Source organism: Coregonus lavaretus, assembly GCF_964263955.1.
Source record: "Coregonus lavaretus genome assembly, chromosome: 18".
Lineage (NCBI taxonomy): Eukaryota > Metazoa > Chordata > Actinopteri > Salmoniformes > Salmonidae > Coregonus > Coregonus lavaretus.
This window is the reverse complement of record NC_140005.1, coordinates 12,731,342-12,756,270: the sequence shown is the minus strand read 5'-3', so window position 1 is coordinate 12,756,270 and position 24,929 is coordinate 12,731,342. Positions and strand designations below refer to the sequence as shown.

The 24,929-nt window shown below is 41.6% G+C and overlaps 1 protein-coding gene across 1 annotated transcript in view; it reads left to right on the top strand.

Annotated features, from left to right (window-relative positions):
• Nucleotides 1–24,929, top strand: part of LOC311145419 (kinase D-interacting substrate of 220 kDa B-like) — a 102,712-nt gene that overhangs the window by 53,374 nt on the left and 24,409 nt on the right. Inside the window, exon 24 of the mRNA XM_084181655.1 lies at nucleotides 18,801–18,979. Within this exon, the coding sequence (XP_084037781.1) occupies nucleotides 18,801–18,979 (179 nt within the window). The remainder of the gene's footprint in view (nucleotides 1–18,800; nucleotides 18,980–24,929) is intronic.

Sequence of the window (24,929 nt, the reverse complement as noted above, 5' to 3'; positions counted from 1 at the left end):
TTTTTATTTTGTATTCTTTTGTATTTTTTTGGGGGGGGGGGGGGGGGGGGAATGGATCACCTTAATATTGCAGATAGATTGTATCTTCTATCAATGTAATTGTCTGCATCACTTCCAATCCCCCATGTTTTTATTTTATTTTTATTTTTTTATATATATACTCCCCTTTATTACTTTTCAACCCCACCATCCTTTCCCTACTTGGAGTAAATTAGTGAACAACAATGCCCAGGCCTCTACTTCCGGTCTATACTTACTATCTACACCTTATGGACAGAGTTAATTTTACAATAATTCTATTTTTTTTATTTTTTTTTATTGCTCCTGAACTTCTTCTACTCTCAACCTCTCCGATCATTTTCATGACGTCCATCCGGTTTGCTTCTATATGCCATATCTTTCTAACTGTGCTCTTTCCCAAAAGCTCCCAACATACAACCTATATACTTATTATGGACACAGTATGCTTACATTATTAGCTATCTTTGTTATTATTTGTTGTTATTTGTTATTAGTCCCATCCTTCAACTCTATTCAATACCTCCCATCTATCTCTTAACACCATCCATATAGGATTTCTATTTGCCATATATATTTCAACCGTACTGTGATGTTTTACAAAAGTTCTGAACCTTTCTATTCTCATTGCTTCTACAGATTGTGAATTAAAAATAAACATTTTTGCTAAAAGTATTATTATATTATTGATTGATTGACTATGACTTTTCAGATCACCCAGTAATGCTATCTGCAAGGTTAGTTCCAGGTAAATATTGCAATCCTTTAGCCATTCCTGGACCTGTGTCCAAAAACAAGCTACAAATGGACAGAACCAAAACAAATTATCTAATGATTCTGTCTCTTCACAGCAAAATCTGCAGAGCTGGGAAGATTGTATCCCCCATATAAATAACATTCTATTGGTAGCAAGAATTTTATATAATAATTTAAATTGAAAGATTCTAATTTTTGAATCCGGTGTCGTTTTGCGTGTCAGTTCATAAACACTATGCCATGGGATCGGTACGTCAAAGATCTCTTCCCAACTATTTTGCAATCTATATGGGACGGCTGTCAATCCTTTGGTCCTTAAGTGAAACTGATATACTTTTTTATTTATCACAGTTTTCCTTAACCAATTATGTTCTTTAATGCAAGGCCGACAGACAAGTTCCTTACTTTCTCCCCCTTCCACTTTCCTCTTCCACTTTTGCGGTAAGGCTGCAATTATTTGGTTGTAATTTTGGGTAGAGCAGACATTTCCATATGTTTTTGTCAGCTGCATGTGCGACATAACTCCACCAGTCCTACCGATGATATCATTTACGAAGATTATACCTTTTTTAAACATTCTGTCAAAAAAGAAAGGTTTTTTGTCAATTAGTATATTTGAATTTAACCACAATATTTGTTGCATTATTTGTTCTGTTGTTTCTGGAGGATTAAATTGAAATTGCAACCAACTTTCTATGGCTTGTTTTAGAAATAGTGACATTTGGGAGATTATTTCCTTTTCAAATAACTGAAAGTGAGTGGTTGTAATCTGAATAAAGGGAAAAAGGCCTTTCTTGAACATTGGGTGAGACAATCTTACTAATTTGCTTGAGAACCAGTTCGGATTTAAGTATAACTTTTGTATGACTGAAGCTTTTAGTGATAGGTCTGATGCTTTAATATTTAATCATTTCTGTCCTCCGAATTCATATTCATTATATAAATATGCTCTTTTAATTTTGTCTGGCTTGCCGTTCCAAATAAAATTGAATATTTTTTTTCTCATATAATTTTAAAAACTGTTCGCTAGGCGTAGGCAAGACCATAAGCAAATAGGTAAACTGGGATAATACTAAAGAGTTAATCAGGGTGATTTTTCCACAAATTGACAGGTATTTTCCTTTCCATGGTAGTAAGATCTTATCTATTTTTGCAAACGTTCTATTAAAATTTATTGAAGTGAGATCATTTATTTCCTTTGGGATATGTATTCCGAGTATATCCACATCACCATCAGACCATTTTATTGGTAAACTACATGGTAATGTAAAAATTGTTTTTTAGTGATCCAATACGTAATATAGTACATTTGTCATAATTTGGTTGTAATCCAGAGAGGTTAGAAAATGTATCTAGATCCTCTATGAGGCTGTGGAGGGATTCTAGTTGTGGATTTAAAAGAAAACATGAATCATCAGCGTTTAATGACACCTTTTGTTTTTAAGCCCTGTATTTCTAATCCTCTGATATTATTATTGGATCTGATTTTAATAGCTAACATCTCGATGGCCACAATAAATAGATATGCCGATAGTGGACAACCTTGTTTCACTCCTCTTGACAGTTTAAAACTTTCGGAGAAATAGCCATTATTTACTATTTTACACCTAGGGTTACTATACATGATTTTGACCCATTTTATAAGAGATTCTCCAAAATTGAAATGCTCCAGGCATTTATATATAAACCCCAGTCGAACTTTATCAAATGCCTTTTCGAAGTCTGCTATGAATAGCAGGCCTGGTTTCCCATATTTTCCATAGTGTTCTATTGTTTCCAATACTTGCCTTATATTATCTCCAATGTATCTTCCATGTAAAAAACCTGTCTGATTAGAATGAATAATATCCGACAATACCTTTTTAATTCTATGCGCTATACATTTTGCTAGGATTTTTGCATCACAACACTGAAGTGTAAGGGGCCTCCAATTTTGTAAATGGACTGGATCTTTATATTTTCCACTTGTATTCTGTTTCAGTAATAATGAGATCAGACCTTCTTCTTGAGTGTCAGATAATCTACCATTTACATAGGAGTGGTTAAAACATGCTAATAACGGTCCTCTTAGTATATCAAAAAAGGTTTGGTATACCTCGACTGGTATGCCATCCAACCCTGGAGTTTTCCCAGACTTAAAGTCTTTAATTGCATCCAGAAGTTCCTCCTCTGTAATTTCACCTTCACATTAGTCTTTCTGTGTGGCTGTTAATTTGACAGTATCAATAGAAAAAAAATCTCTACAATTAGCTTCAGTTAGAGGAGATGGAGGCGACTGAAAAGAAAACATATGCTTAAAGTACTTTTGTTTCTTCCTTCAAAATATCATTTGGTGAATTATGGGTGACTCCGTCAATTGTAACCAGTTTCATTAAGTTCTTTTTGGTAGCATTCCTATGTTGAAGATTAAAAAAGAATTTTGTGCATTTTTCCCCATATTCCATCCAGTTTGCTTTATTTTTATAATATATTACACTTGATCTTTCTTGAATAAGTTTCTCCATTTCTTTTTGTTTTTCCTCTAATTTATTCTGAGCCTCTATGTTACAGTTTTTGCTCCCACAGTTGATTTCTTCAAACCAAGCTGCTTACCTATTGCAGATTCAGTCTTCCCAGCCTGGTGCAGGTCTACAATTTTGTTTCTGGTGTCCTTTGACAGCTCTTTGGTCTTGGCCATAGTGGAGTTTGGAGTGTGACTGTTTGAGGTTGTGGACAGGTGTCTTTTATACTGATAACAAGTTCAAACAGGTGCCATTAATACAGGTAATGAGTGGAGGACAGAGGAGCCTCTTAAAGAAGAAGTTACAGGTCTGTGAGAGCCAGAAATCTTGCTTGTTTGTAGGTGACCAAATACTTATTTTCCACCATAATTTGCAAATAAATTCATAAAAAATCCTACAATGTGATTTTCTGGATTTTTTCCCCTCAATTTGTCTGTCATAGTTGACGTGTACCTATGATGAAAATTACAGGCCTCTCTCATCTTTTTAAGTGGGAGAACTTGCACAATTGGTGGCTGACTAAATACTTTTTTTCCCCATATCCTCGCCCACGAGGAAATTCAGTAAGAGTAATGTATATGCCTATTATATGATGGTCCGACCGCATTCTGTCCCCTATCAACACTTTTTTTACTTTTGGTGCCAACGAGAATGAGATAAGAAAGTCAAGACGACTAGCTTGATTCAGTCTCCGCCATGTATATCTCACTAGATAAGTATATTTAAGCCTCCATATATCTACTAGTTCTAATGTATCCATGACATTCACAATTTCCTTAAGAGCATGTGGGTGATTGTTTGTGGTGTGATTTCCTTTACGGTCCATTGAGCTATTTAAAACCGTATTATAATCTCACACCATAATAATATTGTCTAGAATTGCTTGCAGGGTTGATAATGTATTATATATATTGTCAAAGAATTGTGGATCATCATTATTTGGTCCGTAAAGGTTAATGAGCCATATCTGTTTATGGTCCAATAACATATTTAAAATAATCCATCTACCTTGCGTATCTATTTGGACAATTTGCACATTCGGATCGAAATTACTATTAATTAATATCATCACCCCTTTTGAATTTCTTTGCCCATGGGAGAAGTATATTTACCCAACCCCCCCCCCCCCCCCCATTCTTTTTTCCACGCTACTTCATCTCGAATTGTTGAATGAGTTTCCTGTATACAATAGATATTATATTCCTTCTCTTTGAGCCATGTAAATATTGTTCTTCTTTTGTTATTATCAGCTAAGCCATTACAATTATAACTGGCTATACTTATTTCACCATACACCATAATGAGATACAAGTTTCAAGTCTATTTATCATTATATATGTTTGTAAATTTACCAATAAAAATACTGTAATGATTGAGTGTCCATATAGCTGTACCGTGATATTTGCATTGCTACGGAGTAACCCTTCAATTGTTCTCCACTAATTCCCCCGCTAAAGCCCCTCCCCATCCCAAGTTGAGCCGTCATCCCAGTGATCAGCATCCCACCCACGTCCCTCCGGATCCCTAAGGCCCCGAGAGGCCAGGACCCATCCATCGAAAACAGCACACAGTGCCACCCACAAAACAGAAGCAGATTAACCGCCAAAAGCATTTCCAATGCTTTCACCTCTATATATATCTATATAACTATTTAAAAAAAATTATGCATATCCTATTTTCCATCATTATCAATTAATATGCGTAATAATGTCGGCAGTTCACGCGTAGGATTCTAACATATAACCCGGATTGCCATTGTATTACATTTAATTCATTGACAAGCAATTATTATCCTAGCAAATAATTCCCGTGGTCCATCCCATAGCCCCTCCCCCCCAACATCCCCACCCCCCCACAACAGATGCCAGACAAGCACACACGCACATACTCACATACTCCAACACACTCAACCCCCCTCCTCCACAATCCACCATAAAATCAGATACTCAACGGCTGTTATATCCCAGAGCCCAACTCGAGAAATAACCTGATTTACGAGTGCACATACAGTTAAAGCTGATTGAGAAAGCATGCAGATTGATCAGAAATTGATAACAATGTGAGATTTGATTAATCTACGTCAAGTCCTAGGTGATGGAGATCAGAGCCACCCTCTTCACATGAGACACAAACACTCTGATCCCCTGTTGTAACCATTTTCCCAATCATCTCCGTGCGGTCAGACCGTTGATTATTTTGTGCCACCTGGGCCACAATGATAAACCCCCTCTCTGATTGTCCGAGTGTGACCCCCTCCCCATGGGTTACTGCAGCCAGTGTTGCCAGCACTGCCACTACCTGGGTGGGCGTACCCCACCGGAATCCCCACCCGCGTAGGTAAAAGGTCGTCAAGGTTCTCATTAGCAGCTTTGAGAATTTCCTTGTATATTATGCTCTCCCATCAGGGGGCTCTGGCTTTGTAGGACCAACCCTGCCAGGCAGGCTCAGAATCTTGAGGGGGCGGTGCTGCTCAAGTAGGTCTCTGACCGCATTTATTTCTCTGTTTAGGCTGCATACTCACAGCAGGTCCATAAAAGAGATGGGAACTTCTCTTTGGTGTATGGGTCGCTCAGGTGGGTGTCCAGGATATAGGGTTAGGGATCTTTCCATCATGATAGGACAATGAAAAAGTAGATTAGATGTATACTATATTTAAAAATGTATATCCCTCATCTACACAAAATTGAAAGCTCTCTCTCACTACCCCTGCTCATAGACCCCCGGTCGGCTCTGGGATATGCAACCATTTCCCCTCTCACTCACTTAATGCCGCACCTTTTCAAACACAAAAATGCACACCACATGGTTGACTGCGGAAGAAATGGGCCGAGCGTGCAAACGCACCCGCATCCACATCTGCCGCAAGGGGGAAAGGACGACAGAGAGAACACAGGACCAACCACAACAACCATCCGCCAAAACAACAACCTCCCGCCAAAAAAGCCATGTTCTAATTATTTGTATTTAAAGATGTATTATTCTGCTTGTTATGTCGTTTTATCCTTTTATAAAATACTAACTATAAATGTTCTTTAATATTACAATCCCTATCATTGCTAGTATCGGGTGCTCCAATATTCGACTCCTCTATTACAACTTTTAGAATAGCCATGGAGTATTCTTTGTGTCTCTGAACATTTGGTTGTCAATATATAGTTTATCCACCATGAGTGCAACACGTTTCCCTTTTAATCTGTTTTCCTTGAAGATTGGATACAGAACTTTGCGCCTTTCTACAATCTCCCTCAGGAACTGATCATTCATGCCTATTTTCGTGCCAGCAAGTCTTTTTCCTAGGCTTTTCACCTTAGCTTTATCTTAAAAAAAAGCAAATTTGGCAACGATTGGGCGCTCATATTTCTGTCCTCTTTTTCCGAAACGGTGTACACGTTCGAGTTGGATTTTATCGACAGCCTCGAGTGGGATTTGTAGCGCTGTATGCAGGAAGTCCTTCATAATATTCTCTGTTATTTCTCCCTCCTTTTCCTGAATACCCGTAAGTACTAGATTTTCTCTCATCGATCTAGTTTGGATGTCTAGTAAGGCTTCTCTCAGAAGGTTGTTCTCCTTTTTTAGTTCCCTAACGTCCGTTTCCATCTTAGAGACTGTCACTTTTAATTTTTTGGTTTCTTTCTCCATTACAAAGCTTTTTCGTCACTCATTTGAAGACTCGCCTTCAACTCTTTTACGTCTTTACTGACCAATTCTAGTATGCCCAATTTGTAATTTATCGACTTCAACAGGTCGCTTTCCACACTTACCATACCCAGTGGTGAAAAGCATATATCATCTGTATCAGTCGATGAGTCGCGTTTCCTTTTAGGGATCGGCTCTCCACGCTTATCTTCAGTCATGTTTGGGTGTTGCGTGTTGTTGTAATATTTGTCGATATATTTCTCTAGCCTTAACTGCGAATATATGAAATGCTAATATTTAGTCTAACTTACTGATTTTGAATATTATGTTTTTATCTTGAGGTGTTTTGTACCGCTTTCTATTCAATACGCCATCTTGTCTACGCATGCCCCGCCCCCTCTCTTTAACTCTTGACCATTGTTACTCTCCATTCCGTGATGGCTACAAGGCCCTCCCCCCACCCTCCCTTCGACAAATCAGATCACAACTCCATTCTGCTCCTCCCTTCATATAGGCAGAAACTTAAACAGGAAGTACCCATGCTAACATCTATTCAATGCTGATCTGACCAAACGGAATCCATGCTTCAAGATTGTTTTGATCACGCGGACTGGGATATGTTCCGGGTTGCCTCTGAGAATAACATTGACGTATACACTGACACGGTGACTGAGTTCATCAGGAAGTGTATAGGGGATGTTGTTCCCACTGTGACTATTAAAACCTATCAAAACCAAAAACCGTGAATAGATGGCAGCATACGCGTTTAACCACAGCAAGCTGACTGGGAATATGGTTGAATACAAATAGTCCAGTTATGCCCTCCGTAAGGCAATCAAACAGGCAAACCGTCAGCACAGAGACAAAGTGGAGTCGCAATTCAACGGCTCAGACATGAGACATACAGTATGTGGCAGGGACTCCAGATAATCACGGATTATAAAGGGAAAACCAGCCATGTCGCGGACACCGACGTCTTGCTCCCCCCAGATAAGCTAAACACCTTCGCCCGCATTGAGGATAACACAGTGCTGCTGACGTGGGCTGTTCCCGAGGACTGTGAGCTCTCGTTTTTCGTGGCCGACATGAGTAAGACATTTAAGCGTGTTAACCCTCGCAAGGCTGCAGGCCCAGACGGCATCCCTAGCTGTGTCCTCAGAGCATGCGCAGACCAGCTGGCTGGAGTGTTTACAGATATATTAAATCTCTCCCTATCCCAGTCTGATGTCCCCACTTGCTTCAAGGTGTCCACCATTGTTCCTGTACCCAAGAAAGCGAAGGTAACTGAACTAAATGACTATCGCTCCGTAGCACTCACTTCTGTCATCATGAAGTGCTTTGAGAGGGTAGTTAAGGATCATATCACCTCCACCTTACCTGACATCCAAGACCCACTGCAATTTGCATACCGCCCCAATAGAGCCACGGATTATGCAATTGCCATCACACTGCCCTATCCCATCTGGACAAGAGAAATACCTATGGAAGAATGCTGTGCTGTTCATTGACTACAGTCGTGGTCAAAAGTTTTGATAATGACACAAGTATTGGTCTTCACAAAGTTTGCTGCTTCAGTGTTTTTAGATATTTTTGTCAGATGTTACTATGGTATACTGAAGTATAATTACAAGCATTCCATAAGTGTCAAAGGCTTTTATTGACAATTATATTAAGTTAATGCAAGAGTCAATATTTGCAGTGTTGACCCTTCTTTTTCAAGACCTCTGCAATCCGCCCTGGCATGCTGTCAATTAACTTCTGGGCCACATCCTGACTGATGGCAGCCCATTCTTGCATAATCAATGCTTGGAGTTTGTCAGAATTTGTGGGTTTTTGTTTGTCCACCCGCCTCTTGAGGATTGACCACAAGTTCTCAATGGGATTAAGGTCTGGGGAGTTTCCTGGCCATGGACCCAAAATGTCGATGTTTTGTTCCCCGAGCCACTTAGTTATCACTTTTGCCTTATGGCAAGGTGCTCCATCATGCTGGAAAAGGCATTGTTCGTCACCAAACTGTTCTTGGATGGTTGGGAGAAATTGTTGGTCTGCGTCTTTGAGCACACAAATAAACAGATTTTTTTTTACTTGGTCTGTAACACAATGGGCCAAATAGGTGGCTGTAAATTGTATTGTGTTGTAAGATGCAAGAAACCACTTTACAAAATAAAATTATTTATTATTACCATACAGAGAATTAGACAGTGTAGGCAACCCCTCTGCCTATTGGCTTATTTGCATTTTCAAGCTTGTATCAAAATACAACACTGGCCTTTTAATTAAGACACAAGCTTTTTACTTGACTGGCTTTTCAAAGGCAGCTTGAAATGTAGCCTACACCAAGGCATTGTTCGTCACCAAACTGTTCTTGGATGGTTGGGAGAAGTTGCTCTCGGAGGATGTGTTGGTACCATTCTTTATTCATGGCTGTGTTCTTAGGCAAAATTGTGAGTGAGCTCACTCCCTTGGCTGAGAAGCAACCCCACACATGAATGGTCTCAGGATGCTTTACTGTTGGCATGACACAGGACTGATGGTAGCGCTCAACTTTTCCGGACAAGCTTTTTTCCAGATGCCCCAAACAATCGGAAAGGGGATTCATCAGAGAAAATGACTTTACCCCAGTCCTCAGCAGTCCAATCCCTGTACCTTTTGCAGAATATCAGTCTGTCCCTGATGTTTTTCCTGGAGAGAAGTGGCTTCCTTGCTGCCCTTCTTGACACCAGGCCATCCTCCAAAAGTCTTCGCCTCACTGTGCGTGCAGATTCACTCATACCTGCCTGCTGCCATTCCTGAGCAAGCTCTGCACTGGTGGTGCCCCGATCCCGCAGCTGAATCAACTTTAGGAGACGGTCCTGGAGCTTGCTGGACTTTCTTGGGCGCCCTGAAGCCTTCTTCACAACAATTGAACCTCTCTCCTTGAAGTTCTCGATGATCCGATAAATTGTTGATTTAGGTGCAATCTTACTAGCAGCAATATCCTTGCCTGTGAAGCCCCTTTTGTGCAGGTAACCATGGTTAACAGAGGAAGAACAATGACTTCAAGCACCACCCTCCTTTTAAAGCTTCCAGTCTGTTATTCTAACTCAATCAGCATGACAGAGTGATCTCCAGCCTTGTCCACGTCAACACTCACCTGTGTTAACAAGAGAATCACTGTCATGATGTCAGCTGGTCCTTTTGTGGCAGGGCTGAAATGCAGTGGAAATGTTTTTTGGGGATTAAGTTCATTTTCATGGCAAAGAGGGACTTTGCAATTAATTGCAATTCATCTGATCACTCTTCATAACATTCTGGAGTATATGCAAATTGCCATCATAAAAACTGAGGCAGCAGACTTTGTGAAAATTAGTATTTGTGTCATTCTCAAAACTTTTGACCACGACTGTACAGCTCAGCCTTTAACACCATAGTACCCTCCAAGCTCATCATTCAGCTCGGGGCCCGGCGTCTAAACCCTGCACTGTGCAACTGGGTCCTGGACTTCCTGACGGGCCACCCCCAGGTGGTGAAGGTAGGCATCCCACAAGGGTGCGTGCTCAGCCCCCTCCTGTACTCCCTGTTCACCTATGACTCCAACTCAATCATCAAGTTTTCAGACAACACAACAGTGGTAGGCCTGATTACCAACAACGACGAGACAGCCTACATGGAGGAGGTGATGGCCCTGGTGGAGTGGTGCCAGGAGACAGCAGAGGAAGCACGCCCCCATCTACATAGACTGGGCCGTAGTGGAGAAGGTGAAAAGCAGAAGGCAGAAGAATTTCGGCTTGGTCCCTAAGACCCTCACAAACTTTTACAGTTGCACCATTGAGAGCATCCTGTCGGGCAGTATCACCGCCTGGTACGGCAACTGCACCGTCCGCAACCGCAGGGCTCTCCAGAGGGTGGTGCGGTCTTCCCAACACATCACTGGGGGCACACTGTCTGCCCTCCAGGACATCTACAGCACCCGGTGTTACAGGAAGGCCAAGAAGATCATCAAGGATCTCAGCCACCCCAGCCACAGCCTGTTCACCCTGCTATCATCCAGAAGGCGAGGACAAAGCTTGGACCGAGACACTGAAAAACAGCTCCTATCTCAAGGCCATCAGACTACCATCACTAGCCGGCATCCACCTAGTACCCTGCCCTGAACTTAGTCACTGTCACTAGCTGGCTACCACCCGGTTACTCATCCCTGCACTTTAGAGGCTGCTGCCCTATGTTCATAGACATGGAACACTGGTCACTTTAATAATGTTTACATACTGTTTTACTAATTTCATATGTATATACTGTATTCTAGTCAAAGCCTATTCTATTCAACTATTTATGTACATACAGTTGAAGTCGGAAGTTTACATACACCTTAGCCAAATATATTTAAACTCAGTTTTTCACAATTCCTGACAATCAATCCTAGTAAAAATAGGTCCGTTAGGATCACCACTTTATTTTAAGAATGTGAAATGTCAGAATAATAGTAGAGAGAATGATTTATTTCAGCTTGTATTTCTTTCATCACATTCCAAGTGGGTCAGAAATTTACATACACTCAATTAGTATTTGGTAGCATTGCCTTTAAATTATTTAACTTGGGTCAAACGTTTTGGGTAACCTTCCACAAGCTTCCCACAATAAGTTGGCTGAATTTTGGCCCATTCCTCCTGACAGAGCTGATGTAACTGAGTCAGGTTTGTAGGCCTCCTTGCTCGCACATGCTTTTTCAGTTCAGCCCACAAATGTTCTATAGGATTGAGGTCAGGACTTTGTGATGGCCACTCCAATACCTCGACTTTGTTGTACTTAAGCCATTTTTAGTATGCTTGGGGTCATTGTCCATTTGGAAGACCCATTTGCGACCAAGCTTTAACTTCCTGACTGATGTCTTGAGATGTTGCTTCAATATATCCACATAATTTTCCTTCCTCATGATGCCATCTATTTTGTGAAGTGCACCAGTCCCTCCTGCAGCAAAGCACCCCCACAGCATGATGCTGCCACCCCCGTGCTTCACGGTTGGGATGGTGTTCTTCGGCTTGCAAACATCCCACTTTTTCCTCCAAACATAACAATGGTCATTATGGCCAAACAGGTCTATTTTTGTTTCATCAGACCAGAGGACATTTGTCCAAAAAGTATGATCTTTGTCCCCATGTGCAGTTGCAAACCGTAGTCTGGCTTTTTTATGGCGGTTTTGGAGCAGTGGCTCCTTCCTTGCTGAGCGGCCTTTCAGGTTATGTCGATATAGGACTCGTTTTACTGTGGATATAGATACTTTTGTACCCATTTCCTCCAATATCTTCACAAGGTCCTTTGCTGTTGTTCTGGGAATGATTTGCACTTTTCGCACCAAAGTACGTTCATCTCTAGGAGACAGAATGCGTCTCATTCCTGAGCGGTATGACAGCTGCGTGGTCCCATGGATTTTATACTTGCGTACTATTGTTTGTACAGATGAACGTGGTACCTTCAGGCGTTTGGAAATTGCTCCCAAGGATGAACCAGACTTGTGGAGGTCTACAATTTTTTTCTGAGGTCTTAGCTGATTTCTTTTGATTTTCCCATGATGTCAAGCAAAGAGGCATTGATTTTGAAGGTAGGCCTTGAAATGCATTCACAGGTACACCTCCAATTGACTCAAATTATGTCAATTAGCCTATCAGAAGCTTCTAAAGCCATGACATCATTTTCTGGAATTTTCCAAGCTGTTTAAATGCACAGTCAACTTATTGTATGTAAACTTCTGACCCACTGGAATTGTGATACAGTGAATTATAAGTTAAATAATCTGTCTGTAAACAATTGTTGGAAAAATTACTTGTGTCATACACAAAGTAGATGTCCTAACCAACTTGCCAAAACTATAGTTTGTTAACAAGAAATTTGTGGAGTGGTTGAAAAACTACTTTTAATGACTCCAACCTAAGTGTATGTAAACTTCTGACTTCAACTGTATACTATTTTATCCTACATATTCCACAGATAGAATATATAGTATATCTGCATACTGTCCATAATGTCTATACATCCCAGCACATACAGTGCATTCGGAAAGTATTCAGACCCCTTGACTTTCTCCACATTTTGTTACGTTACAGCCTTATTCTAAAATATATGTTTTCCTCATCAATCTGCACACAATACCCCATAATGACAAAGTGAAAACAGGTTGATGAGGTACAGAGATGAGGTAGTCATTAGAAAATCATGTTAAACACTGTTATTGAAAAACCGAAAGGAAAACGCTGCACACTGCTGGTCATGCTCCCAGGTGATATTTATTTATAACAACATTATAAATAAGGGTTGAAACGTTGTTATAAATAAATATCACCTGGGAGCATGAATTTTCCTACAACTCCAGCACCTGCGGAAAATACATGGATGTGCGTATATTCTTAAGCTTTTAAACGCTGTTATTGCACACAGAGTGAGTCCATGTAATTTATTACAGTATGTGATTTGTTAAGCAAATTTTTACTCCTGAACTTATTTAGGCTTGCAATAACAAAGGGGTTGAATACTTATTGACTCAAGACATTTCAGAATTTTTATTTTGATAATTTTTTTTAAAGAATACCTAAAAACATTATGTGGGGTGTTGTGTGTAGGCCAGTGACACAAAATCCCAACTTAATCAATTTTAAATTGTAATACAACAAAATGTTTAAAAAGTAGAGGGGTGTGAATACTTTCTGAAGGCACTGTATATACACAATAAAGGGAACACTTAAACAACACAATGTAACTCCAAGTCAATCACACTTCTGTGAAATCAAACTGTCCACTTAGGAAGCAACACTGATTGACAATACATTTCACATGCTGTTGTGCAAATGGAATAGACAACAGGTGGAAATTATAGGCAATTGGCAAGATACCCCCCCCAATAAAGGACTGGTTTTGCAGGTGGTGACCACAGACCACTTCTCAGTTCCTATGCTTCCTGGCTGATGTTTTGGTCACTTTTGAATGCTGGCGGTGCTTTCACTCTAGTGGTAGCATGAGACGGAGTCTACAACCCACACAAGTGGCTCAGGTAGTGCAGCTCATCCAGGATGGCACATCAATGCGAGCTGTGGCAAGAAGGTTTGCTGTGTCTGTCAGCGTAGTGTCCAGAGCATGGAGGCGCTACCAGGAGACAGGCCAGTACATCAGGAGACGTGGAGGAGGCCGTAGGAGGGCAACAACCCAGCAGCAGGACTGCTACCTCCGCCTTTGTGCAAGGAGGAGCAGGAGGAGCACTGCCAGAGCCCTGCAAAATGACCTCCAGCAGGCCACAAATGTGCATGTGTCTGCTCAAACGGTCAGAAACAGACTCCATGAGGGTGGTATGAGGGCCCGACGTCCACAGGTGGGGGTTGTGCTTACAGCCCAACACCGTGCAGGACGTTTGGCATTTGCCAGAGAACACCAAGATTGGCAAATTCGCCACTGGCGCCCTGTGCTCTTCACAGATGAAAGCAGGTTCACACTGAGCACATGTGACAGAGTCTGGAGACGCCGTGGAGAACGTTCTGCTGCCTGCAACATCCTCCAGCATGACCGGTTTGGCGGTGGGTCAGTCATGGTGTGGGGTGGCATTTCTTTGGGGGGCCGCACAGCCCTCCATGTGCTCGCCAGAGGTAGCCTGACTGCCATTAGGTACCGAGATGAGATCCTCAGACCCCTTGTGAGACCATATGCTGGCAAGAGGAAGGCATTGATGCTATGGACTGGCCCGCCCGTTCCCCAGACCTGAATCCAATTGAGCACATCTGGGACATCATGTCTCGCTCCATCCACCAACACCACGTTGCACCACAGACTGTCCAGGAGTTGGCGGATGCTTTAGTCCAGGTCTGGGAGGAGATCCCTCAGGAGACTATCCGCCACCTCATCAGGAGCATGCCCAGGCGTTGTAGGGAGGTCATACAGGCACGTGGAGGCCACACACACTACTGAGCCTCATTTTGACTTGTTTTAAGGACATTACATCAAAGTTGGATCAGCCTGTAGTGTGGTTTTCCACTTTAATTTTGAGGGTGACTCCAAATCCAGACCTCCATGGGTTGATAAATTTGATTTCCATTGATTAATTTTTGTGTGATTTTTGTTGTCAGCACATTCAACTATGTAAATAAAAAAGTATTTAATAAGATTATTTCATTCATTCAGATCTAGGATGTGTTATTTTAGTGTTCCCTTTATTTTTTTGAGCAGTGTACTTTGTATCCCTCATTTACTCAAGAGTTTCCTTTATTTTGGAAGTTACCTGTATATTGTAATGATCATTTCATTGACACAGAAAGGAACCACACTAATAACAGTCTGTGTAGACTTGTTCAGACTATTCTGACCCCTTTTCACCCAGGTTGATCGAGGTCAAGTGTGGAGCAGCACAGCTAACCAGAACACTGGTCTCCGCTACTGAGGTCACTGAGTCAGGTGCTTGTAGATTATGGATTGCGTGTCAGTAGGTGCAGAGACCACTGATTCTGTTACAGCATTTAGCCTACTATACATCTGGTTGCGTGTGTGTGTTCCTGCCTGTGTGTATGCACTGTGTGTGTAAAACAACGATGCCTCGGAAGGTCTTAACCCCAGTCTGTTTACCCAGCAGATATCAGCTCAGTTGGCCATTAAGGTATCTGATCTTCAATTGTGTAAAGATTTCTCCTCCGCAAATTGAGCAAATTCGTCCTGTAGAAATGTGATTAGCTAACAGCAGTAAGGCTGTGCCCAGGCCAGGCAGTGAGCTCACTCACCCTTGGTTAGCTTAGCACAATGGTGCGTGCGGTAAGGGGCTAATCAACCAGCTGAGACACCAACCTCTGTTCCTCCCCAAAAACGGATCAGGCAATGGGAAATACCCTCCAAACCCCAGCTTTCCCACAACGTAAAACACACAGACAGAGACAGAAATATGCAGGGAGAAGGAAAAACAATAAGGAAGGTCTGTGTTCTGGTCATTCATCTGATAAGGCCAACGCCCACACGGATGATGAATGGCCTTAGACATAAATCTCACTGCGGTTCATATTTTCATGTCTGAATTATATGATTATGGGGGTTAAATGGATCAACAGATTACCAGTGATGTATGTTGTTAGTGTTTGCGTCCTGTCAGTTTTTCCTACCAAATCAAGTCACATAAATGTTTGATGTTTTACCCTTTCTTGTTTTTTGTGACATCCATCCACACACTCTATAACATAATATTTGAATTTGTTTTCATAAAAGGGTAGACATGCAGAGTCCCTCATGCATAATGATATGTACTTTTCCGAATTTGTCCTAATAAAATATTTCCATGCTGCCTTAGAATGCATCAGTGTAGAACGACAACCCCCTCTCATTAAAGCCACGAAGTTCAAGGCAGACTGCTGTACTGCAGGCATTATTTGCAGAAAACAGGATTCCCCATTATAGTGAAGGGTCAATCTTTATGTAAATATTTTTAAAAATTGAAGACAATCATGGAACCAATAATTGCTTCTATTACACCAGATATATGTCCTGATTATTTTAAAATTGCACACAGAAGAAGTTATAGGGATAATTTAGTAGCTAATGGCAGCCTGCAGTACCCCGGTTTACCTTCAATGTGAGCTACTCAGAGGGGGCAGCACTGAGCTAGTCTGCAACGTCACTTCCTGGATTAGCTCAATCTGCGCATGATATGTCTACATAAATCTCCCACATAAGACGGCATCTTAATCGACTTCCTTGGCTTCAAATGCGCTATTGAGTTTTCAAATAAGAATGAATGGTGTCACGTGAACGATGATGTGCTGTTTTTATGCCGTGCTTGAATAACTTTTCTAACAAGAAAGGCAGAAATGGTTAAATGTATCTGATACCATTTTCTGGTGGTTGGGGGAAGAACTTCACAAAGCAGTTGGTTCACCGACTGTACATCTACAGTGGGGAGAACAAGTATTTGATACACTGCCGATTTTGCAGGTTTTCCTACTTACAAAGCATGTAGAGGTCTGTACTTTTTATCATAGGTACACTTCAACTGTGAGAGACGGAATCTAAAACAAAAATCCAGAAAATCACATTGTATGATTTTTTAATAATTAATTTGCATTTTATTGCATGACATAAGTATTTGATCACCTACCAACCAGTAAGAATTCTGGCTCTCACAGACCTGTTAGTTTTTCTTTAAGAAGCCCTCCTGTTCTCCACTCATTACCTGTATTAACTGCACCTGTTTGAACTCGTTACCTGTATAAAAGACACCTGTCCACACACTCAATCAAACAGACTTCAACCTCTCCACAATGGCCAAGACCAGAGAGCTGTGTAAGGACATCAGGGATAAAATTGTAGACCTGCACAAGGCTGGGATGGGCTACAGGACAATAGGCAAGCAGCTTGGTGAGAAGGCAACAACTGTTGGCGCAATTATTAGAAAATGGAAGAAGTTCCAAGATGACGGTCAATCACCCTCGGTCTGGGGCTCCATGCAAGATCTCACCTCGTGGGGCATCAATGATCATGAGGAAGGTGAGGGATCAGCCCAGAACTACACGGCAGGACCTGGTCAATGACCTGAAGAGAGCTGGGACCACAGTCTCAAAGAAAGCCATTAGTAACACACTATGCCGTCATGGATTAAAATCCTGCAGCGCACGCAAGGTCCCCCTGCTCAAGCCAGCGCATGTCCAGGCCCGTCTGAAGTTTGCCAAAGACCATCTGGATGATCCAGAGGAGGAATGGGAGAAGGTCATGTGGTCTGATGAGACAAAAATAGAGCTTTTTGGTCTAAACTCCACTCGCCGTGTTTGGAGGAAGAAGAAGGACGAGTACAACCCCAAGAACACCATCCCAACCGTGAAGCATGGAGGTGGAAACATCATTCTTTGGGGATGCTTTTCTGCAAAGGGGACAGGACGACTGCACCATATTGACGGGAGGATGGATGGGGCCATGTATTGCGAGATCTTGGCCAAGAACCTCCTTTCCTCAGTAAGAGCATTGCAGATGGGTCGTGGCTGGGTCTTCCAGCATGACAACGACCCGAAACACACAGCCAGGGCAACTAAGGAGTGGCTCCGTAAGAAGAATCTCAAGGTCCTGGAGTGGCCTAGCCAGTCTCCAGACCTGAACCCAATAGAAAATCTTTGGAGGGAGCTGAAAGTCCATATTGTCCAGCGACTGCCCCGAAACCTGAAGGATCTGGAGAAGGTCTGTATGGAGGAGTGGGCCAAAATCCCTGCTGCAGTGTGTGCAAACCTGGTCAAGACCTACAGGAAACGTATGATCTCTGTAATTGCAAACAAAGGTTTCTGTACCAAATATTAAGTTCTGCTTTTCTGATGTATCAAATACTTATGTCATGCAATAAAATGCAAATTAATTACTTAGAAATCATACAATGTGATTTTCTGGATTTTTGTTTTAGATTCCGTCTCTCACAGTTGAAGTGTACCTATGATAAAAATTACAGACCTCTACATGCTTTGTAAGTAGGAAAACCTGCAAAATCGGCAGTGTATCAAATACTTGTTCTCCCCACTGTATATGTAATGGATGGACATGCATTGTTTGTAAGATAACGTTCAATGACATCTCCATAAATATATATATTTACTTAGAGGCTACAGACAAAGCTCAAACATCCTTGTTTGCAGAAGGCTCCCATTTGAACACAGCTTGTAAATGAGTCTGAGCAGCAAACCTCTGATATTCATCCCCTTATGTTTCCTCTGCAGTCAGATCCAGATAACAAACTGGAGCTATCAGTCACCAACTAAATGGATTTATCTCTCTCCTTTCATGACGCCAGAACAGCAAGATTAGCGGTGACCGTTGCATGGCCCCTACTAGAGATAGACAAGCTATCTCAGTGTCATCTTCAACATATTTAACATACTTCCCTCCTATTTCCTCTTTCTTGCGTTTCCTCTCCTCTAGAATCTCCAAAAACATCCCCACCACCAAAGATGTGGAGCCCCTGTTGGAGATCGACGGGGACATCCGCAGCTTCGAGGTGTTCCTGTCCTCGCGGACGCCCGTCCTCACGGCTCGCGACGTGGAGATGTTCCTCCCCTGCACCGTCAACCTGGACCCCAAACTCCGCGAGATCATTGCAGGTCCTTATATTTACACACAAGTACCACTTTTCACTATTATAATGGTCATTACACTCAGTTAGTTCAAAGACCTATAGGCCCGTATTCATAAATCATCTCATAGTAGGAGTGCTGACCCAGGATCAATCCCCACTTGTCCGTGTAATCTTATTCATTATGATCTAAAAGGAAAACCTTATCCAATGTCACCACTCCTACTGTGAGACTATTTTTGGATACATGCCATGATCCAAAATTAATGTTAGTTTTCTGTCATGAAATTAAATCAATCAATCAAATTGTATTTGTCACAAGCGCAGAATACAACTGGTGTAGACTTTACTGTGAAATGCTTGCTTACGAGCCCTTTCCAACGATGAAGAGTTAAAAAAATCGAATAGTAACACAAGGAATTATATAAAATACACAAGAATGGAGCTCTATACAGCTAGTGCTAGTACCAGTACCAGATCAATGTGCAGAGGTACTTGAGGTAGATATGTACATGAATGCAGGGTAAAGTGACTAGGCATCAGGACATATAATAATAAGAGTAAAATAAAGAACAGAGTAGCAGCAGCAAATGATGAGTGTAAAATTGCATGTGTGTGTATGTATGTATGTTTGTGTTGTTTTGCTATGCGTGTGTGTGTTATGTGTGTGTGTCCATATGTAGTGTATGTGAGTGTGTGTGTGTATATGGTGTGTGTATATATAGTCTAGTGAGTGTGTGTAGGGTCAATGCAAGATAGTCAGTGCAAATAGTTTGGGTAACATTCATTGACTATTTCTCAGTCTGGCTATTTAGCAGTCTTATGGTTTTGGGGGTAGAAGCTGTCTCGGAGCCTGTTGGTCCGATAACCGATGCTCCGGTACTGTTAGCCAGACAGTAGCAGAGTGAAAAGTCTATGGCTTGGGCAGCTGGCTTTGGCAATATTTCGCGCCTTCCTCTGATAGAGGTCCTGAATGGCAGGGAGCTCGGCCCCAGTGATGTACTGGGCTGTCTGCACCACCCTATATAGCTCTTTACGATCAGGGGCTGTGCATTTGCCATACCAAGCGGTGATGCAGCCAGTCAAGATGCTCTCGATGGTGCAGCTGTAGAACCTTTTGAGGATGTGAGGGCCCATGCCAAATCTTTTCAGCCTCCTGTTGTTGTGTGTGTGGGTCATGTTAAGTTCTTTTCTTAATTTTGTATATATTTTCCTTTATTATTTCCCACTAACCCTACCACCCCTCCCCTAATTGGAGTAAGCTAATGAACAACAACACTTAGGCTTCTACTTCCAGCTTATACATACTATATACAGTGAGGGGAAAAAAGTATTTGATCCCCTGCTGATTTTGTACGTTTGCCCACTGACAAAGAAATGATCAGTCTATCATTTTAATGGTAGGTTTATTTGAACAGTGAGAGACAGAATAACAACAACAAAAAAATCAGAAAAACGCATGTCAAAAATGTTATGAATTGATTTGCATTTTAATGAGGGATATAAGTATTTGGAGGGAATGGCCGGCAGGGATGTAGCTCAGTTGGTAGAGCATGGCGTTTGCAACGCCAGGGTTGTGGGTTCGATTCCCATGGGGGGCCAGTATGAAAACATTTATTATAATAATAATGTATGCACTCACTAACTGTAAGTCGCTCTGGATAAGAGCGTCTGCTAAATGACTAAAATGTAAAATGTATTTTTTAGTGATCCAATACATAATATAGTACACTTATCATCATTTGGTTGAAATCCAGAGGTTAGAAAAATTATCTAGATCCTCTATTGAGGCTGTGGAGGGATCCAAATTGTGCATTTTAAAGAAAGCATAAATCATCAGCGTACCATGACACCTTTGTTTTTAAGCCCTAGATTTCTAACCCCTTGATATTATTGTTTGATCTGATTTTAATAGCTAACATTTCGATTGCCATAATAAAGAGAGATGCTGATAGTGGACAACCTTGTTTTACACCTCTTGACAGTTTAATACTTTCTGAGAAGTAGACATTATTTACTATTTTACACCTAGGGTTACTTTACATACAGTTGAAGACGGAAGTTTACATACACTTAGGTTGGAGTCATTAAAACTCGTTTTTCAACCACTCCACAAATTTCTTGTTAACAAACTATAGTTTGGCAAGTCAGTTACGACATCTACTTTGTGCATGACACAAGTAATTTTTCCAACAATTGTTTAAAGACAGATTATTTCACTTATATTTCACTGTATCACAATTCCAGTGGGTCAGAAGTTTACATACACTAAGTTGACTGTGCCTTTAAACAGCTTGGAGAATTCCAAAAAATGATGTCATGGCTTTAGAAGCTTCTGATAGGCTAATTGACATCATTTGAGTCAATTGGAGGTGTACCTGTGGATGTATTTCAAGGCCTACCTTCAAACTCAGTGCCTCTTTGCTTGACATCATGGGAAAATGAAAAGAAATCAGCCAAGACCTCGTAAAAAAAATGGTAGACCTCCACAAGTCTCGTTTATCCTTGGGAGCAATTTCCAAATACCACGTTCATCTGTACAAACAATAGATGGCCATAATGACAATTGTTATGTTTGGAGGAAAAATGTGGTTGCTTGCAAGCCGAAGAACACCATCCCAAACGTGAAGCACGGGGGTGGCAGCATCATGCTGTGGGGGTGCTTTGCTGCAGGACGGACTGGTGCACTTCACAAAATAGATGGCATCATGAGGAAGGAAAATGATGTGGATATATTGAAGCAACATCTCAAGACATCAATCAGGAAGCTAAAGCTTGGTCGCAAATGGGTCTTCCAAATGGACAATGACCCCAAGCATACTTCCAAAGTTGTGGCAAAATGGCTTAAGGACAACAAAGTCAAGGTATTGGAGTGGCCATCACAAAGCCCTGACCTCAATCCTATAGAATATTTGTGGGCAGAACTGAAAAAGCGTGTGCGAGCAAGGAGGCCTACAAACCTGACTCAGTTACACCAGCTCTGTCAGGAGGAATCGGCCAAAATTCACACAACTTATTGTGGGAAGCTTGTGGAAGGCTGCCCAAAACATTTGACCCAAGTTAAACAATTTAAAGGCAATGCTACCAAATACTAATTGAGTGTATGTAAACTTCTGACCCACTGGGAATGTGATGAAAGAAATTAAAAGCTGAAATAAATAATTCTCTCTACTATTATTCTGACATTTCACATTCTTAAAATAAAGTGGTGATCCTAACTGACCTATTTTTACTAGGATTAAATGTCAGGAATTGTGAAAAACTGAGTTTAAATGTATTTGGTGTATGTAAACTTCCGACTTCAACTGTAACTTTAACCCATTTTATATTCCAGGCATTTATTTATAAATTCTAGTCATACTTTATCAAAAGCCTTTTCAAAGTCAGCAATGAATACCATGCCTGGTTTCCCAGATTTTTCATAGTGTTCTATTGTTTCCAGTACTTGTCTTATATTACCTCCAATGTATCGTCCATGTAAAAAAACCTGTCTGATTAGGATTAATAATATCTGACAATACCTTTTTAATTATACGCCCTATGCACTTAGCTAGAATTTTTGCATCACAACACTGATAGTGTTTAACATTATTTTTTTATGACTACCTCATCTCTGTACCCCACACATACAATTATCTGTAAGGTTACTCAGTCGAGCAATACATTTCAAACACAGATTCAACCACAAAGACCCATGAGGCCAAAGGTGACTTTAATACCGTTACAGAGTTAATGACTGTGATAGGAGAAAACTGAGAATGGATCAACAACATTGTAGTTACTCCACAATACAAACCTAATTGACAGAGTGAAAAGAAGGAAGCCTGTACAGAATAAAAACATTCCAAAACATGCATCCTGTTTGCAACAAGGCACTAAAGTAATACTGTTAGAAATATGGCAAAACAATTAACTGTCCTGAATACAAAGTGTTATGTTTGGGGAAAATTCAATAAACACATCACTGGGTACCACTCTTCATATTTACAAGCATAGTGGTGGCTGTATTATGTTATGGGTATGCTTGTAATCGTTAAGGACTGGGGAGTTTTTCAGGATAAAAAAAGAAACGGAATGGAGCTAAGCACAGGCAAAATCCTAGAAGAAAACCTGCTTCAGTCTGCTTTCCACCAGACACTGGGAGATTAATAACCTAAAACACAAGGCCGAATCTACACTGCAGTTGCTTACCAAGAAAACTGTGAATGTTTCTGAGTGGCCAAGATACAGTTTTGACTTAAATCTACTTGTAAATCTATGGCAAAATCTGAAAATGGTTGTCTAGCAATGATCAAAAAATGGACTGGATCTTTATATTTACCACCTGGGTCCTGTTTCAGTAACAATACAATCAGACCTTCTTGTTGAGTATCTGATAATCTACAATTTTTATAGGAGTGGTTAAAACATGCTAATAACAGTCCTCTGAGTATATAAAAAAAGGTTTGGTATACCTCCACTGGTATGCCATCCAGCCCTGGAGTTTTCCTGGACTTAAAGGCTTTAATTGCATCAAGAAGTTCCTCCTCTGTAATTTGGCCCTCACATGAGTCTTTCTGTACAGCTGTTAATTTTACATTATTAATATAAAAAAAATCCATACAATTACCTTCGGTTAGTGGAGATGGAGGAGACTGAAACGAAAACATGTGGTCTGTAGTTGTTGACATCGGAGGGATCGAGTGTAGGTTTTTTGAGAAGGGGTGCAACTCTCGCTCTCTTGAAGACAGAAGGGACATAGCCAGCGGTCAAGGATGAGTTGATGTAATGATGATGAGGTGAGGTAAGGGAGAAGGTCTCCGGAAATGGTCTGGAGAAGAGAGGAGGGGATAGGGTCAAGCGGGCAGGTTGTTGGGCGGCAGGCCGTCACAAGTCGCAAGATTTCATCTGGAGAGAGAGGGGAGAAAGAAGTCAAAGCATAGGGTAGGGCAGTGTGAGCAGGACCAGCGGTGTCATTTGACTTAACAAACGAGGATCGGATTTCGTCAACCTTCTTGTCAAAATGGTTGACGAAGTCATCCACAGAGAGGGGGGAGAGGGAGGAGGATTCAGCAGGGAGGAGGTGGCGGCAAAGAGCTTCCTAGGGTTAGAGGCAGATGCTTGGAATTTAGTGGTAGAAAGTGGCTTTAGCAGCAGAAACAGAGGAAGAAAATGTAGAGAGGAGGGAGTGAAAAGATGCCAGGTCCGCAGGGAGTCTAGTTTTCCTCCATTTCCGCTCGGCTGCCCGGAGCCCTGTTCTGTGAGCTCGCAATGAGTCGTCAAGCCACGGAGCAGGAGGGGAGGACCAAGCCGGCCGGGAGGATAGGGGACATAGAGAGTCAAAGGATGCAGAAAGGGAGGAGAGGAGGGTTGAGGAGGCAGAATCAGTAGATTGGAGGGAGAAGGATTGAGCAGAGGGAAGAGATGATAGGATGGAAGAGGAGAGAGTGAGCGAAGGTTGCGACGGCACATTACCATCTGAGTAGGGGCAGAGTGAGTAGTGTTGGAGGAGAGCGAGAGAGAAAAGGATACAAAGTAGTGGTCGGAGACTTGGAGGGGAGTTGCAGTGAGATTAATAGAAGAACAGCATCTAGTAAAGATGAGGTCAAGCGTATTGCCTGCCTTGTGAGTAGGGGGGGACGGTGAGAGGGTGAGGTCAAAAGAGGAGAGGAGAGGAGTGGAAAGAAGGAGGCAGAGAGAAATGAGTCAAAGGTTGACGTAGGGAGGTTAAAGTCACCCAGGACTGTGAGGGGTGAGCCATCCTCAGGAAAGGAACTTATCAAGGCGTCAAGCTCATTGATGAACTCTCCAAGGGAACCTGGAGGGCGATAAATGACAAGGATGTTAAGCTTGAATGGGCTAGTGACTGTGACAGCATGGAATTCAAATGAGGAGATAGACAAATGGGTCAGGGGAGAAAGAGAGAATGTCCACTTGGGAGAGATGAGGATTCCTGTGCCACCACCCCGCTGACCAGATGCTCTCGGGGTATGCGAGAA